This window comes from Pagrus pagrus, assembly GCF_965226575.1.
Source record: "Pagrus pagrus genome assembly, chromosome: 4".
Classification (NCBI taxonomy): Eukaryota; Metazoa; Chordata; class Actinopteri; order Spariformes; family Sparidae; genus Pagrus; species Pagrus pagrus.
Window position 1 is genome coordinate 21,718,736 of NC_140188.1, and position 19,770 is coordinate 21,738,505.

At 41.4% G+C, this 19,770-nt stretch overlaps 1 protein-coding gene across 3 annotated transcripts in view; it reads right to left on the reverse strand.

The window, feature by feature from the left end:
• Positions 1 to 707: 707 nt before the first annotated feature.
• Positions 708 to 19,770, reverse strand: part of lekr1 (Leucine-, glutamate- and lysine-rich protein 1) — an 84,434-nt gene continuing 65,371 nt past the window's right edge. For all 3 annotated transcript variants that reach the window (XM_084350797.1, XM_084350795.1, XM_084350796.1), the window contains 4 exons: positions 16,067 to 16,142; positions 11,767 to 11,931; positions 9,291 to 9,494; positions 708 to 1,249 (listed from right to left, as the gene is read on the reverse strand). In XM_084350797.1, the coding sequence (XP_084206923.1) occupies positions 812 to 1,249; positions 9,291 to 9,494; positions 11,767 to 11,931; positions 16,067 to 16,142 (883 nt within the window). In that variant the 3' untranslated portion in view covers positions 708 to 811. The remainder of the gene's footprint in view (positions 1,250 to 9,290; positions 9,495 to 11,766; positions 11,932 to 16,066; positions 16,143 to 19,770) is intronic.

Here is a 19,770-nt window from a genome sequence, read left to right on the forward strand (position 1 = left end):
CATTGTCTCGCAGATGGATTGGAAGAGAGGGACACGGGAAGTCAAACTAAAAGCTTTCCATGTGTGCCAGCGAGTGGGGAAATTAGTTCCATGCCACACACACACACACACACACACAAACACACACACACACACACACTTTCTCCCATCATGCCAATTCATCCCAAATGTAGAGGGAGAGGAAGAGAGAGAGAGAGAGGGAGGGAGGGAGGGATGGAAAGACCTTGCACGGAGTGAATGATGTCAATAACACACAATGCCTGAGGGGAGAGTGCTGTGTAATTGTTGAATGTGTGTGTGTGTGTGTGTGTGTGTGTGTGTGTGTGTGTGTGTGTGGTGGTGCTTGCCTTACAGTTTCTTTTGTGTTTGCCTGCCTTTTGTTTGTGTCCACAGGTGGCGAGGGACACACTGTCATGCTCCTTCAGCCCTGCCCTTGTGACAGGCTGTGTGTACATGTGTGTGTGAATACTACGAGCGCGTGTGGGTGTTTGTCTGTGAAATCCTGTGCGTGCCACTGAGACCGCCTGAGCCGGGTTGTGAGAAAACAAGTGCATGTCTGTTGTACAGTGTGTGCCTTGGGAGTGCACTGGTGTACGAGCAGGACTCAGTATTTGTGTCTTGTGGATAAAGTGTGTGTGTGTGTTTGTGAATGTCTGTGTGGCTTTTAGAGTACATTCAGATTTTGATTTTAGATTCAAATAAAACAATTGATTTGAAAATACTATTTAATAATATACTAAAACTACAACATATGAGGTTTTTCCACAGGTGCAATAAGTGTTTAACACACTCATGTTTTCCAGATTGCTCTTTACAGTCTCTCCTTCCTCGCTGTCACTACACTAACCTTACATTTGACTTTGTTAACTGTGCTGCTTGTTTTCAGCCTGGGCAGTGTCACCTCCTGCCTTTTTTCTCCACCACCGTACCAGAGCTCCAAACTCCTCGCCGCTCCTCCTCCATCTTTGCCCCAACCTCTGTCTTTGTCTCCGCCGGCAGGGGAGGGTTGGAGTGTGTTTGGGGAGTTTGAAGAGCGACTAAGAGGTACCCTGGATTGACTATGGAGATGCAAATGCTTGTTCCCCGGGGGTGTGCGTCTCTCCATGGGGTTCAGAGGAGACCTGGAGGGTCCCTGATGAGACGCTGGGGATCGCAGCCCATGGAGCTCCTCTTGAACTTGAGAGAGAGCAGCGGTCAGCCCCTCCCTCTCCTCACACTCCCTTCTTACTGTCTCCTGGAGTAACGCTACCTGGAGAGCGGTAACACAGAGACAGCAGATCAGGAAAGTGTTTTAAATATAGTACTAAGAGTTTCTTAAACAATTTTAATTTCCCTTCAAGTAAAAATAATGGCTAATTCTATATAAGCTTATTCTCTTTCATTCTAAGAGTGAGATAAGTGATATCCTCTCATGTCAATGAGTACAAGCTGTGTTTAGCTTAGCTTTGCATACAAATTGGCCTCAAAAGCTCAAAAACACATCCACCAAAACCTCTAAAATAGACAAATTTAGGCCTAAATATTGTATCTGTGTGAGCTGTGTGCTGTAACTGTTTCTTGGCAAACAACAGCTGGATCAGAAACAAACGAGTCTTCATATCACAGTGACATATCTAGGTTTTGCTATTATCGTTTGTGTACAGAGGCGAAAAAACTAAATCGGTGCTCACTGACGGTGTCGGCACATGCACAGGAATGCTTGGTGGAAGGAGAAGTTGTTGCTCGGCTAGAAATAGCTCCTAAACCACAAATATCAAAAATAGTTTTCTGGCAATAAATGCACTTAAATATCAAAAGTGCATGTACGTATACGCTGTGGAGTGTTAGTTACTAATATGTTACAGCTAAATATGAGGCTGCATGATTTAAGATGGCCGTAAGCTGAGGGATAAACACAGATTATGATTTCAGAGAGTGGAGGAAGAAGAGAGCAAAAGAGATTCAGGCGAGGGGACATGCAAAAACCAAGCAGACAAAGAAGGAAAACGTTTTACTAAAATATAAAGAGAGACTGGGGTGCAGAAGACGATGGTGGTCATTCAGAGCAGCTCGCTGACACTGAGAAAACCAGCACAATCAAAGAGACGCGGTCAGAAAGACCCACACAGGCAAGTTACCCTAACACAGTCACAGCGATCCAGTATTACTAACACGTACAGCACTAAAACCTGAGCACACGATGTTGCACAGAGAGAGACAGCATACAGACACAACAATCCACCGACTGGAATACAGATATGCATGAAAAATAAATACACACATACAGGACATACAGGATTGTATTTGTGTTTACAGAATCAGCAAACAACCGTCTGTGCCGGGAGGTCGTCATGTGATACGTTACGTTGTTTACATCCTCAGGTCTACTGAGAAACGGAGCCTCTCACCGAGTCAGATCTGATTAAAACAAACTGCAGCTCTTGTTATGTGACAGCCAGACAGAAAGAGAAAAGCTGCTCACTTCAAGTCCCGAGCCAAAGTAACAAGGCCCCTCATAGCTTTCACATCGCTCTACATGCATTTCCTACCACTATGGCGCACGGCCATGAATACTGATCACTGGCTCATTTAATTACAAACACGTGCCATTTGAATGGTTTACATCATTACGACCATCTGCTGTTTGATAACAGACGCGTCTTTCATGCATCCCAAAATGGTCGGCCGACAATCTTGAATACTAGAATATAACAGAAGTTTCAGGCAGAGTCCTTTTGGCAGTCATCATAAGTCACTGGCACTCACAATTGGCACATATTTTCTCCTAAGGAAATATAGTGACATACAGATTGTTTAACAGTATATAATCGCTGTAGTACATTTTAATTGTATCACATTTAAAACAAGGCCACTTCACTTTCATCGAGGAAATTACACTTTAATGACACAACGTAAATCTTGATGACCAGGAGCCACTGAGGCCGCAAGTGATAATTACAGGATAACGGTGAATGCTTAAACATACAGACAAGGGACAAATTAAAGGGAGAACCTGTATAAATGAGTGGAGTGTTATGCTGTTGAAGGCATTTTGGTGGCATGGTTTGGGCCCACTTGGGGTCACTGCAAATCAGTAAAAAGTTGTTCTGAGGGAGAACCTTCATTACCTTTTTCCCTCTAATTCGTCACCCGTCTGTAGTTACTGTAGCTCAGGAAAAAGATAATGAAGTCAGAAAAATAACTAAATAATGTCAGCCATACAACAATATCTATCTATAGTTTGCTAACATTAGCCACCATAAGCTACTCCTCCTACCAGACCATGTAAGGCTGTAGCTGCAAAACCTCTGAGTGTATTGAATTGATCAATGGTGCATTTTATTGCCAATCAATTAAACTTCAACTTAAATTGTTGAAACAATTTGACTTATTTCAAGAGAATATATTAAAGCGACATTATGTAACTTTTTGGCCTTAATATAACAGCTTCAATGCTGAAACTGTGGGGGGCACCAAATAGCACAAAATGCCAATTTCTACATAATGTTGCTTTAAGCTTCCAATCAGTACACCTCTTTGCTAACATTAATGTAATCCACACTTGGTCTGTGTTGTTCATCATGTCATTCAGAACTGTGTCAACATGAAACCCAGCGATATAGTCTGCCTAAATTGCATGATAGAGAAAACACAATAAAATATGGTGTTTTTAGACGGATTAGACATAGTATGAGACTTTTAATATTCTGATAAGCCAGACCAGTCCATCAGTTTCCCCAGTAATGTGGTCCTGTCAGATGTATGACACTGTGTAAGGAGCTCCCTGTTGCCGCAGTGCAGAATGATTATAGGTTAGAGGATGATCCAAAACATATGTTGTGATAGTGGGAGTTGTGTGTGCTCCTGACGGTAAAATATAGCATGTATCTCTTCACTGCCAGGTGCTTAACAACCGTATGCACATATGTCCGAAGAACACTCTTGACTTGTCAGTGTACACATCTGTCTGTCGATGTACATACATACAGCTCTACCATGGGGATCTCTCCGTGCGTGTATGTTCAAATCTGTTCAATGGGGGAAATCTGCCACTGATGAAGGACAGACACATAGTAAAAGTGCGTATACTCTCTTTTTACACTAAAATTTTGTGTGTGGTTTTCTTCGTATGCGTCTGTAATTGTCAACATGTGTGTTTGTGTCAATAGGTGCCTATATGCCACTACTATATCCATGTTCCATGTGCAGTGTGTCACGCCTTAAGCCATTGTATGCAATCATTGTCAGGGTGTGTGTGACAGTTCGCACACATGTGTTGGAGGCAGTACATGTGTCTGCAAGACTTGGAGTGTGAGTCCCCTTCCTGCTCGTTTATATGCAGGCATGTGTGAGATCCTGTGTGTGTGTGTGTGTGATGTCGTGCATGCCAGTCTAGCTGTACAGAGAGACAGCCATCATTAGGGGCTCCTAGTGAGAGCAGGATTATAGGGCTAGTAGATGGAAGTCACACGCAGACCCACAGAGCCCCTGCTTTTAATCTAACACTGTAAACCACATTCCACCGGCAAAACACACACACGCACACAAATTACATACCCACATGTGTAAAAAACACAATCAAAGACCCTCAACAGCATATACTGTATGTAGGGTTGCTTTCAGGCTTGCATTAAAAGTGACCGGCACACCCAAACGCAGATGCAACATTCGATGATGCACAGATGCTAATTTTCGACCTTGCGTGTGCTCTGTGTTCTGTGTAATGTGACCTCAGTGCTGTTAGTGGGAGGTTAAAGGTCAGGCGTCTTTTCCCCCCAGACACAGTGACCTTTTCCTCTCGTCCTGGTCAATCTGCGGCACAACAAGTCAGAGAGCGAGAGGAGGGGAGGGGGAAGGAGACTATAAGAGACAGGGAGGGGGGAGAGAGAGAAAACATAAAGAAAGAAAGACAGAAAAAAGAGCTTGGGTGGGGCAGAGAGCGAAAACAAAAAGAGTTTCAGACTGAATAGGGCGCTACCAGAATGTGTTTGGGTGTGTGTTACTAATTTCCAACGTCATCTTTACACTGTGTTATTCATAGAATAACATGCGTGTACATTATTATATATAAAAGTGTTTTTTGTTTTGGTTATCCCTAACAGTACTACTGTTATATGCTATTTCTTAAAGACATTACTCTTCAATTTAAGATCCAAACATAATGTTAACTTTTCAATTCCTTCCTTTTTGTCAATAAAGCCATTGGTGGGCTGATACAAAACACATTAACACAAGAAATGTGATAAAATTAATGTGTTCAATGATATTGTAATGGTATACACCATTCAGACATTCAGTAACAAAAGTGATGATTTGTTGGATAAAACTGTAAGTAATGTCCAAGTTCATGGAAAAAAATTGGGAAATAATGGCAATGTCCTTTAAAGCAACAGTCCATCCAAATGTGTTTAATTTTCTCAAAAACTGAACTAAAAAACTGAAAGTTGGGTGAAGTTTCGTAGTCCAGAAAACATTTATGGAGCTTCACAGCAAAACAGCATTGCAGAATTCTCCCATAAACTGAAGTGGACGGAGACGGGTTTTAAAACTTAAAAAAAACAACCAGACAAAACACACAGAATGGCTCCATACAGCTCATACAGTGCATTCCAAGTCTCCAGAAGCCCAGAGATCCCAAAGTGTTATGATAAAAGACTTTACTGATACCCTTGATCAGGCTTGTGCACCCACTTCAGATATAGTGATAATTTTGGTGCGAAAAAGGGTCTTTTCAATAACTCTTTTTCAAATCAGTTTGGGATCTTGGCACTTCTGGAGACTTTGATTACACTGGATGAGCAGTATGGAGCCATTTTATGTGTTTTTTGTGGTTGTTTTTTCAAATTTTAAATAAGTCCCAATCTGCTTCAGTTGTTTAGGAGAATCCTGCGACGCTGTTTTGCTGTGAAGCTCAAGAAATCTTTTGTGGACTACGAAACTACACCTGACTTTCCATCAGCACAAGGGCGAGGAGATAATGACAACATTTTCATTTCTGGCCAAACTTATCCTTTAATCACTTAAATTACAGTAGCACAGTTCTACTCTTTTTGTTCAGTGTTGTGAAATTGAAGCAGATTTTCTCACCTGATTTCTGTTGCTCAGTCCTAAAATGACACTTTCGTCCTGGTTATTACTTTGATGTCTTGAAAACTGCCTGGGACGAAAGGTCGCTCGTACGCCTCAACACTTAATAATGAAAATGCCTATTTGACGTTGCAGCAGTATCTTGGCAACAGAGCGATATCACAAGGTCATGATCAAAACCTGATTATCTCTTCCCAACACACAAGCACATACAAACACAGATAGATCAATAAAACTTTTATAAAGAGATGGTTGACAGAAGATTGGGTCTGAATTAGAGATAACAACTGCGAGAGATCATTAGAGACAGGACAGAAGAACAGAGTCAAAGGGCGAGGACTACAGAAAGAAAGGAAAAGAGAACACAAAGGTTATCCTGTGGGATTATACTGATTGATCTGCTCTAAAACTACAAGCACAGAGCAGAAAAAAATGACCTCTTTTAAATTAGATGAGAAGGAACAGAAAGAAAAGGGTGGTGGGGGGAAGGAGCCGCTGTGCCGAAGGTCTATGAATGACATAAAAGAGCATGTCAGCTGTGAAATTGGCATCAGGGCACCTTGAACTGGCTGAACCTATCCGGACAGGCACTCTGAGAGGGAGACGGTTAAAGAGACAAAAAGGGAGGGCTGGTAGAAGGCTGTCGAACTGCAGCAGTACAAAGCCAGGCTAGATAAGAGAGTGAGGAGGAGGAGGATGTGATGAAGGTAGAAGATAGAGACACTGATTTGACTTAGTGAACAAATGGATGCACATCTCCCGCCTTAATCGATGAGTCTTCTGTTATATTATTTGTATTTACATATCATCTGCCTTTACTGAATCCTCCTCATCCTCCAGCTTTGACACTGAACCATTTTCCCAAACAGAATTTTATAGAAAAGACCCCGTTGTTTTGCAGCTTTCAATGAATCTTCTATGGTGGCACACAATGGACAGTATAGTCGCGTTTGAGCAGTATATGAACAACTGTCAACTGTTCGGCATGAAATGTGAATTTTCAGTGGGATCTTTGCCCTCTCATTTATAATTCAACTGGTAGTGTTTACATTTTCTACAGAAGCCATCCTCGCACAAATGAATATGGTGTTTGGCTGACGGTTTTATATGTCTTCAGGATTTTAAAGGTTTGTTCGAACGTGTTATGTTTGTACACAAGTAAAAACGGCTGTTTGCTTTAAGATTTTACATTTTTAAAGCTGCAGTAAATTATATATTATATTAACAATGGATGTAATGTGAAAGGTGTCATTTGTATTGACAGCCTAACAGTCAGTTATCATCGGATCTGAGTTTCCACTCAGTTGCGTGTTAGCATCTTTCATCCCTTTGTTTTGTTTTTACAGCGATATTTTTTAGGTTGACTCTCACCGTTCTCATCAGCCTGCCCAGCACCGAACAGCAGATATAGTTAGCAACTAGCTGGTGAACAAGAGCATTTAGCAAGCAAAGAGCCATATATTTCCTTCCTGAGTTGGTGGAGAACAAAACTAGAGCTAAAAGAACATAAACATGACTCAACATGAATGCTAATTTTGCTCCTTATGTGCTCGATGTGTAATTAGGCAACTGTTCGCCTGCTCATTGCTGTAATATATTTTACAGTCGTTGGTCCCCTGAGTTAGAACAGAAGTCTTGAAACACACTGGCCAAAATTCCTGGAATAATCCACAGAAGGACCTGAAATTGTCAGAGTTGATTATCATGGGGGAATTAGGTCAATTTTGTTCCCTTCGTAATTGTATGTATGTATCAGGTTGTTGTTTTTTCTTGATCTTATGTTGCACTTAGCTGAATATTGCTAACGTGCAACAGTTGGATGTGTATTTCTGTATTGTGTTTACTGTTGTAACATTGTTTATACTGCCCTCTTGGCATCACTTTATAAGGCAAATGCTTTGTTTAAAGCTTGTTTTGCTGCCCCTAAGGATGCCCCTTGCTGCTATTATGGCAGAAAGATGAATTAACACTGTTTTTAAATAACATTTTACACTTGAAGAATTTGCTGGCCCAATTTCCAAATCCCTAATTATGAGGCTTATGTGAGTAAAAGAACAAGAAAAAATAAAGAAGCAGGATACAATCTAGGAGAAATGACAATTAAAGATCTAATCCACACATATATTAAGGTTTTCCTTTCACAAGTTTAACTGCTAGAAACAAGATGTCTTCTGTATGTGCTGTATATGGAGGCTTCAGGTTTCCACATCACACTTTTTTATTTGCTGAATACTGGAACAGGATTGGCTCCTAAACTATTTTATGATGTCACAAATTATGCTCATAGGCCTGCCTCTTAAAATCAGGTTTCCACTGGGCACAGCAAATATTTCACACTTTCAGCAGATGAATGTAAGAACAGTCTTCTAGTGTCAAACTCTGCACATACATCATTCTGCACAGTGAAGCTCGAACATTCAACTGTGGGAACAAGAAGAAAAACACATTTCAACCACAGGGGTACTTTACCTTCGAGGGGAAGGTTGAGCTAGAAGACCATAAGTGTGTGTGTTTGTGTATTATGACTTTGTGTATTAGTGGTCGGGCAGCTGTGTCGTGACTGCTCTTCTGGTGAAATTGTTAACAAACACATACAAAGACCGAGATACGCACATACACACAAAATTATCAGTCACTCTTGCTCATCGCTTTAGGATGCTCTCCTTCCTGTCCTGTCTTTGTTCTCGTTCCTTCACTCGCTTTCACTCACTCCCTCCCCAACACACATACACACACACACGGACACACACACAGTTGCCTTCCTACATTCCTTCCTTCCTTCCTTCAGGCTCTTCATATGTACGCCTCATCCTGCTCCCCCTATGTACTGCCTCCCTCTTTTCCCTTTTTGTTCCGCAATTTAATTCAGCTCCACTTGGATGGTGCTGGCACAGAAATCCATCACTGCACTCTCTGCTGCCAAAGCAAATATGAACTCTGTCTGCCTCTATCTCTCTCGCTCTCTCTCCATTTAAACCCCTCTCACTCACTTCCTTTAGCTGTGACCACACTCACACAGACACACACACTGACTAAATTTAATCCAGCTCTGTTTGAATAGCACTGGCACAGAAACCCCACCAGGAGAATATATAAAACAAATGCAAATGTCTCTTTGTTTTTACATGTACAATGACAGCTGCTTTTGTCTCTCTGTTCTTGTGAGGACAATCGAACGCCACACAACTGAGAAACATCAGCATCATGCATGCACAGACACACACCTCTTCTCGCAGTTCAGCATTCCTCTCAGTCAGCAGCTGTAGCTCAGCTTCAGCTCGGCTCAGCTGTAGTGCCTCCTGCTGTTGAGAGCGCCGCAGCTCCTGGTGAACCTCTTCCTCTCTCATCCTCCTCTCCTCCACCCTGCTCCTCCTCTCCTCCTGCAGCTCATCTTGCAGTCCTCGTAGCTCCTGCTCTCTCTCCTGCAGCTAGAGAAAGAGACAAAATAGATCCAAATTTGTGGATATTTGACGTGTTTGGCCTAAAACATTGAAATGTAGAGTAACTAGGAGGACGGCTTCGGATTTCCCGCCTGTCATCGCAGCCTCAGACCACAGAGACAGCAGCTGCTTTAAAAAAACACTTCGCTTTCCGGGGAAATCCTTCTGCAGGTAGGCGGATGTAAGGGTGGTTACCACACGGCGGTGTGAAAAACCCCTTAAAACATGCCTTGTGTTTGTTATTTTACCCTGAATGGGACCATGATTATAAAATTAAGATCATGCTTCATTGAAGAAGACTTGAAACCAGCGATTAAGACCATAAACTCCATAGGAAACTGATATCTGAAGTAATGAAGTGAGAAGTAGGGTCATTTTCTCATAAGCTTCCATAAAATCTGACGTCTTTTTGGAACCAGTGAAGTCCCAATCTGCTGGCTGGCTATTTAAGGAACTTCTACATTAGTTTCACTTTGCAGACCTCGAGGCGCCGTCGATATTTTATACAATTAATGTTTTTTACACTGACTCAACCAAATATGTTCCAAAATTACAGGGGAATCCAGATGACGTGAATGTGACCAGGCTTTTTTGGCTAGAGTTTGCACAGGAAGTGGGTAGGAGGGGAAGTTGCAGTGCCAGACACAGTGGGAGCTGAAGAGGTTGAGTTGGAATGCTAGATTTCACTACCTGTCACATTAATAGTCTATTGAAGCTTCCTCGTGTTTTGGTCATTACTCATACTGTGAGAGAGGATTCTGTGGGCGGATTTATATTTCAGGGTGTGGGTAAAAGCCAGTTCACCTAATGTGTCATTGTTTTCTGTTGTATCACCCCCACTGTCTGGATTTAAAGTCTCTCTCTCCGAGTCTCTCTTCCATCTTTATCCCATCAGTTCACGCAGAGACTAACCACCATCCACACTGTCTGCATGCATGTGTGTGTGTATGTAGTGTTTCTTCATAATGGTGTTTCCCATGATGTGGCAGGCATGTAAGGGAACTAATGACACACACACACACACACCATACACACAGCATAAATAGGCCTACAGACAGTAACATAGGCTGACCAGACAGGAATGACACGCAGGAACAAAGTGGGAACTCCCGGTCTAAAATTCCTTGAAGGCAAAAAGTCACAGACAGGCAGACAGTGGACGTGAAGGGGAAGTGAAGCAACCAAAGAAGAAGGATGGAGAAGAAAAACATAAATATAGTCAGTGTAGCCCTAGTCTATCATACATCCTCTGCAATCACTGTCCTCACGTCATCTTTTCTGATTTCCTCTCAAAATATGGTGAATGAAACCAGGAAGGAAACTGAAAAACTAGAGAAGAGGGAATGGAAAAAAACTGAAAAGAATAAAATGAAAATAACAATTATACACTGTCTCTTACAAATTAATTTCATTTCTACATTGTATAATTGTGTTGTAAGTAATTGTATTTTCCGTCATGCGTTTAAATTTCAACTTAAGTGAAAGTACAAAAGTATTACCATCAAAAATACTTAAAGTACCAAAAGAAAAGTTTCTAATAAAGTGTATTATATTAAAGTGCATTTTAATTAGTGATGCATTATTGTGTTCATCACTTAAATGTTGAAGCTGGTAAAGGTCGGTACTTTATGTACTGTAGTTTATATGATGAGTAGCTTGTGTTTTTTTGACTTAATCTTAAAAGGAGCAGTATGTAAGATTTGGCCACCTGTAAAATTCATACTCCAAACAAATAGGGGGCAGCATACAACCAGAGCGACCACTATCTGCTAGTAGTAAGCTAATAAGCTCAGTTACCGTGCAGCTAGCGGTTGTATTAGCCGACTCTGCTCTTACTGGTAGCTCAGAGCACTGGAGCACTGGTGTTGGGGCTGTTTATATTGGACAATCACATTTTAATAAACTTGGGGCTAACTGGTTAGCATCCGATCTTCAACAGACAACTCTGCAACATGAAAACATGTACATCTTTAACATAACGTCAACACTTATTTTAGTTGTTTCTTCACATACTGTGCATACGTTTTAACAAAAAATCTTACATATTGCACCTTTAAAAGTAAACAGTTACTAAAATATCAAATAAATGTGGCGGAATGAAATGTTAAATATTTGCCTCTGAATTGTAGCGTGGTAGAAGTATAAATAAAGAGAAAATGCAAATACTCATGTAAAGTACATGAAGTACAAGCACTTCAAAATTGTACTCAAGTACAGTACTTGAGTACATGTACAGTTGATGTTCAGCAGAGGTATTCACCTTCTCCTGAAGCTGTGTGCTGCCTCGCTGGTACTGAAGAAGCAGCAGTTGGTTCTTCTCCCTGTCAATCATAAGCTTTAACTCCGCCTCCCCGCGAACCTCCTCCATCTGCTCCCTCAGGTGCAATGCATTCTGGGTTCTCTGCTCTTCCAGAGCAGCTGAAAGCTTTAAAGTCAAAGATGCATTTACAAACCAGTTTATTTGTTGATTGTCACACACAGTACACAACACTAGTGTGCAAAAAGACTTTACCACAATATCCAATACACTTTTCATCATCAATAACATTAGTGTACATTTAGTGTGTGATGATAACTCCAAGTAGAAATTCAGTCTAGCCCACATCCTCAGGCCTGTCTCTAATTCAGGGACCTAAAAGAGGCCATGATGTGTTGATTTTTCAATGATGTAAACAGGAAGGAGGAAGGTCACACACAGCTTTGTCACAGAGTTTAACAAGAAGCTCTGAGACAGACGTGAGGAGACAGCAGTGGTGTATCAAATTGCTGGGTACAAAACACTCACACAATGTGAAATACATCTAATGAAAACCATTGAAAGGTTTTGTCCTGCCAGGAAAGGTTGGTGAAAAGAGTTGGCATTGTTCTGTAACCCTTTAAAAACACATCAGTGCTTCTGTAAACACATTGAATCTCAAAATACTTTTTTCTATCCACAGTGTCTAACCTCTAAAAGACACTAGACAAACGTGTTATTGTTCCATGTTGGGTTATATATATTATCGCTGGTGCGCGCTCTAAATAGAAGCAATGTCTTAACCTCTTTCAAAATAAACGAGTGGGACTTTGGTCATGCAAAGCTTTGTCACAGAATGAGACTGACCTTGTCATCATACTGGCAGCCAAAAAAAAATGAAAACGCCAGTTTTGGCTTTTGTAAGAACGGGGCTGGAGTTGAATGCCACTTATTTTTATTCAGGCTTGGCCAAGGATACCTTGTTTTCTAAAGATCAGACAAACTGAGTGTCGGCACCATGGGCTGGGATCACTGTGAGGGCTGTGAGTGAGTGTGTGTGTGTGTGTGTGTGTGTGTCTGTGTATGTGTTTATCTGTGCGTGTGTGCGAGTGTGAAAAAAGAGAAATAGTGGATGTGGGCGTCAAAAAGAAAAGGGCGGACTGGCGTGTGAAAATGTGTATATTTGGGCCTGTGTGTGCGTGTGTATTATGCTTGTGGTTTGGAGACACTGCATGAAAGACTAAGATTGCGTGTGTTGGATCAAATGAGAAAACACCACTTCCTCTTTGCAGGGTGAATGTACGTGTGAAGAGTGTGGATGGTTTATGTGTGTATATCCTTTTGTGTGTGTTTGGATGTGCTGTGTGTATGTACACAGCTGTTGTTTGTATTTAAAAAAGTGCAGAAGAGTGACCACTTCCCTTCTACGAGTTTAAGTCAGGAAGCCCATAATGAACAATAACCTGTATGGACATGTGTGGGAGCCATCACAGTATTTACGTGTGCAGCACATGTTTTACTGTGTGCGTTCATCTGTCATACTAAATGTACTGCATGTGACATTTTTACAGTTTACAGTATGGTTGGCACTTTTTGGGATCTCTCTTTAATCACGGTGACCAAAAACGCTTGATGACATAGTGGGTTTCTATGATGCAATTTGTGGGGTGAAATATGTTTTTGCTGCAGAACTGTGTCAGTGGTTAAGATCAAATATGTGTCAAATGAAACATAGAGCTCAAACAACACAACAGTTAGCAGAAAAAAAATTCAACCATCGGTGCAATAAACTGTATATGTGCAGTAAGTATCTGAGACATCTTGTTGTTCTGGCTGACTAGTGGAAACTTCCCGACTGATGAGCCACTGAAAAGACGATGGAGAAAATCTTGAGAGACATCAGACCAGATTTTAAGGTAAAACAACATATTTGATAACCCGTTAGCTAATGTTAGCATTCAATCACTTCCTAGCTAACATTAACGTTTGATTACATCCACTTTGTTTCACTTTCAGGTTAAAATATATACTATAGTATAATAGTGTCAAAGATGTGCACTGATATTTTAACACTAACACTATCAAACAGTAATGTTAGCTAGGAAGTGGTTGAATGCTAACGTTAGTTGTTGTCTAACAGTTGTTTTACCTTAAATAATGGCCTGATGTCTCCTAATTTTTACGATCCATTGTCTTTTCAGTTGCTTATCAACCAGGAAGCATTGACATTACAAAAAATGTTTTGACTCGCAACCAGAAACACATCAGTACAATATTCGAGCTTCCCACCCTGAGCGTGATGTCAAAGGAAAATGGGTGCCATGTGAATGTGGTCTATTAGCAGACTGTTTTATAAAGAGGAGGAGAGGATGGCGATGACATGACAGCTAAGTGAGAGACCACTATTCGAGAACAATTCAAGACCACCGTTTGATTCCCATTTCCACCAACAAAACCAGAAAATAGTGGAGACAACTGCCAAGCGAGTCAGTGCAACTGACTGGGTTATTTTTGTGACCGTCTGAATATTTTGAATCTATCTTTGTGGCAACAGCACTGGATATTTTTGACAAGATTTCGGGACATTTTCTAGCCGCGTTTGTGCCGACAAAACCGGGTATTTTTAGCCAAAACATGTTTTTTTCTTCACCTTACCCAAGGAATTTTTGTGCCTAAACATAACCAGATCATAAGCACAACGTTGTCACGACATAAAATTAAAATTGAACCTAAAGATACGTAAAGTTTCAGAAATGTACAATGCCAACATTTGTTTTGCTGATTGTTTTAGGTTACCTGTGTTAGTGCAGAGAACTCCCATTTTTTTCCTAAATTTTATAATTCGTATACAAAGACTGTCATGACTGGACAGAATTACAAAAAACAACAAGTCATGATGGTAGACAGCTGGAGCATTGTACCCCAACCTCAACATCTGTATCATGGTCCTAAATCTTCAAACCCCTTTTTTTAAGCAAAGGCACAGCCCTTTAAAATGTACAGTAACAAAAAAATTGTGCGACCGAAACAAAATATGAGACAACAGTAATTCGATTTTATTCGTCTCTTCGTCTTTGTTGTGACATGGAACTAAACCTCAGTGACTCTTGCCGCCAGACAGGCAGACAGTCAGACAGTGCAAAAGACACTGGCGCACTGTTTGACTAATAAAAGACAGACTGGTTTTGTGAGCGTGTGTATTTAGTTTATCTGGTGTCAAACAGACTGGTGGTCTTGGAGCCTCATAATCTTATCCACATTGTGTGTGTCAGGATCCTCCCTGTTAAACTCCTGTGAACTGTGACAATGGCTTGGATGCTGTCCTAACGCCTATTTACCCCGACACACTGGAACGAAATGTCTGCCAGTCATAAACCGATACACCCACAGCCACTGAGTGTTGTGAGTCATGGTTTGATTTGTTTGAGTTCATACATACATACTTGAAACATTAGATCTATATAGACCATATATAACCAATACCAAGACACACTAGGCAACGAGATTATACTACAATAAGTTAGATTCATGACTTCTGTAACTTTTTGTTAGCTTGTTTTTGTGTTTGTTGTCTTTGAAATGCAATTCAAACATTTTCTTAATTCTTTATGCATGTCTCTGTAAAGCACTCTGAATTGCCTTGTGTCTGAATGGTGCTGTATAAATAAACTCACCTTGCCTTGGTAAAACTTTAAGCTAGTTATTAGGATGTCTGGGTCATGTTTTTGTTTTGCGCCAAATCCCAATCCGAGTCCTTAATGACTACCTGCTGACACTGGGCCACGCGGTGTTTATTTCCCTCTGCGTTACAAACACCTTGTCGAAATGGATCAGGCTTTATACAGCTGATACAAAGCACAAAATAAAATACGTGGATCAGGACAGATCCCGATCCCCTTTTATTGACTTAATGAGTTTGTTTCTTGTTGTTGTTATTACTGCAGTAACTTCAAGCATTACTCTTGCTAAATGTGATAATCACATCATAGTTACTAATCAAACAAGTATGTCATTACTTGTGTTCTAGATTCTCAGATATCAGCATAATGAGGGGATGGAAAAAAACATGCCGTTTCATGCACGCCTACTCAACAATCAAGATATTCATGAAATTCAACACATTCAAATTCAATGCCCACTGATATGTGGGCATATTTGAGGTTTGGCAATTACATGACAATTCATCTCAGGCGAAGTTGCGGAGAAACACAAAAGTAATGTGACTAATTACTTTCTACAGAGAGTGAAAAGGGAAAGTAATGCATCCTTTTTAAATAATAAAAAGAAAGTAATTGCCTTATTGTCAGTATTGGTAAAGAATTACCTTTGAGGCTGTTTGCTGTCTGTAGTCCTCCTTCATCTTGGTCAGGGCTCTGCCATGGGACTCCATCAATATCTCTCTGAAAACACACACACAAGGAGAACAGAAATAATATGAATACTCTGAGCAACACACACGCACACTGAAGCATTCAGTCATTCAGATATCCCATTTTGAAATTAAAGTACGTTCTGTACACATAACATTTCCTCTAGAATACGTAGCATCAGGTCAACAGCAACATCTGAAAACGTGTTCAAATGGCGACTGCCTTGAGGACCGAATAACTCATTCCCTTACTTGATACAGCAGTGACCGACATTCTTCCATCTGTCTCTAAAGCCCTCACCGCTCCGCTGTAAATGCCTTAAGATTCCCACATGAGACCAAATAACATCTTCACAGTCACTGGCTGCTTTAGCGTCTGGACTTTTACAAAGACCCTCTGTGCCCAAAAGAGACCCAAATACAGACAGAAAGCGGAAAAGGAAAAAAAGCCCCACATCAAAGCCCACCCATGCTCAGTGGCTGAGGGACATTATGACCTGTCGAAATCTTGAAAAGATCCGCTGAAAAGTTCCAAAAGGTGAAGCCACCTTTCCTCAAATACTTTCAGAGCCTTCACTCAAACTAAAGACTTAATCTGACACTCTTTTTTTCCTCTTTTGTCTCTCCGCTAATTTCTGCCTGTAATATGGTCTTCTATTTCGTTTTTTCAAAAATTAAACCCGACTTCCAGCACCTTCTAGTGCTACTTCAGGGATGATTTATATTTGGTATTCTAGCTTCTAGACAGGGTTAGTGGGGTGCGGGCAATTGGAACAGGATTGCACGATACTTCACTCTTATCACAGATGAACTTGTCATAGCTGTCGTGCACTCTGCAAGTTTCCTGTGTATATTTCGTTGACTTATTTAAATATTCTTGAGGCAAAAAAAAGGGAGATGACATGCAGTGAGGAAAAAGTGTAAAATCACCCCTCTGACACACACGCACGCAAGTTTGCATTAAGCAGTTTTACACTGCAGCACTTTCTGCAGCTGAATAGATAAGTAAGTATGCCAACATCACATCTACATCAGTCACGACCCAAAAAGCTCTGATAATATTTACACATGCTTCTCTTTTGATGATCCTCTCAGCATGTCAGCTTGCATAAAGAATATATAATGAGAACACTCCCAAACGTCTCTGGGGAGAGAGGGAGGAAGTAGAAAGAAAAAGACAGAGATGGAGTTGAGATAGCTAGAAAGGGTGAATTTCATGGGTTTGTTGATCGTCTGTCCAAATACAATATGTCATGTCAGCAGCTGGTCCGGCTGATAAGATGTGAAGCAGCATAAATCTTAATCCAGCCCGAGACAAGTCGAGGAACTGACGGTTTATTAACAATGTTTATACAGTGAGAGTTGGCGGAAAAGGCACTTTGAGGGAGCTCTCAAAGAATGTGAGCAGCAACTAGGATTCTGCTGGAAGAACCCACCGAAAAACAAAGACATAAAACACATTAAAACTTGGCCAGAACTGTAATAATGACAGCAAGACGTTATTATTTTGTACTGAGTTAATGCCCTAAGAATTCTGGGTGTTGCTTTGTTTCATTTGTCTGTTTCTAAGTTTTGTTTGTGTTTGGTCATGGATGGTTGCTCTTTTATTGGTTGTTAAGACTGTTTTTCAGATTTTAAAATATAATGTGATTTTAATGATTGCTTGAATTATCATAACCTGATGCACCAGATGGTTTGTCACACAGAACCATCTGGGAATCTGTCCTTGGAAACTGTTTGGGCAAGGGCTGGCAATTTCAAAAAATAGTTTGCAGGTGATTGGATGAACATGTCTATGATCGTCCATCTTGGGGTAACTTCAACCAATCGGGTCAAGAGTAGGAGAGTGCTACCAGCAGAGCCAGCTGCTAAATCAAACTCTTGCCAAAGCCTGTCGGGAAAACAGCATAAACATATACTTACATCTACACTAACCCATTGAGGAGCGGACATGGTTGTTTTCAAACAAACAGTGGCTTCGTTACAGCTAAACCTCGGCTGTAGCTACCAGGACCTAGGACGCTGATTGGTCCAAACCACTGTGGTTTGGACACAAGCGCGTCACTTGACGCCTCACAATCACACGATCCAGCAAGTCCAGTTGGCTCGCAAATAAATCAAGGGACAGTTGTCGAGAATTAGCTTCAGCTACACATGAACAATGCGTTGGACACTGCTTCTGCAACCGTCACTGTTTTCTGTAATTGCTCCTCACTAATAAACTAATAAAGTAAAACTACTGCAAGCAAAGAGCAGAGAAAGCTGTAAACACGTGTGAATATTGGATCCTCGCAGAGTCATGAACAGCAAGTCATTCAAGTCATACACGTAAAAAAATGGTAGCCTTATGTGTCACAGCCACTGCCTTGTAGCACTTTGTGTGTGTAAGTGGGCCCATCTGTATAGAAAAAGCGTGCGAGCTGATGTCTGTGTGTGTGCACACGCAGCCACACTTGACAATGTGTATATCTGATAGTGGACTAGATGATCTACAGTATAATAAAGAGCAGCAGCTACATTCCATCTCTTCCTAGTCGGGGCAGACACAATATTATTCACTCCACTGGCTCTGGCTAATCACATCAGCCTACTCACCACACACACACACTGAGAGAAGCACAAAAATAGATGCAGACAGACAGCTACGCATGAGCGCTCCCCAAGAGTTGCAAGTTTGATGCCAAGATCTGACTCCTAAAGCTCATTTAAATGTGTCCCGGCCTTGTTAAAAAGACGGGACTCAGAGAGGAGATGTGAGCTTAAAAAAGGCTGTTGCTGTTAAACAAGCATTATGAAACTACCCACCAGTTCTGCAGCGAAGTCTCAGCTGGTGAAAAACCCCTGGAAGTGAGGATTTGACAGTTTTATGAAGCCGAAGCCTTTTTAATATGTAACAAAGTGCTGATGCACACAGTGTTTGTGTGTGTCTGTGCGAGAGAGTGTGTCTGAGTGCCTTGCGTGCTGGTGTCCCACTGTCAGATATAATTCCGGCTGTCTGATTATCAAAAAAAGTAGACCCCTGCGAAGGTACCAGAAGTTTTAAAATCAGCTTTGAGCCTGCGTGTGCGCGTGTGTGTCGGTGCGTGTGTGTGACCCCCCGGGGAGCGTGAGCGTGCAAATTCAGCCCTCAGAAGGAGGTCTGGGGGGATTACAGGGAGGAATGATGGGAAAATCTGGGAGCACTCTCTCATTCACTCACACGCCAGGCTGCTTTTAAGGACAGGCGAGTGTGTGTATGTGTGCCGTGTGTGCCGTGTGCAGTGTGGTGTGTGTGTGCAGCGTGAGCGGCTGCTACCTCATCAAAAGGCATAGAACATTTTTCCACTTTATGCTGATACGATCTCTGCGTGCCCAAGCAGACAAAGCAGGCTGACTCGACTCCAAACGGTATCCGATTTTTACGGCCGAGCTCAAGGGCGATTTGAAATAGATTTTTTACTGTGCGCGAATCAACAATGCAGATCAACAGTTAACAGGAATCTCTGCTGACATCATCTCATAATCCTCGATGCCATTTTCAGGGACGCATCTCTCCACCTGGAAAGATGATTAAGATTTCAAAGTCAGGAGTACTTCTCACACCACTCGCCCTGGCTTTCAAAGCAGGATCGGGCCGCCTTGTAAAAGTTTGACATATGAATTTACAGCGATTGCAATTT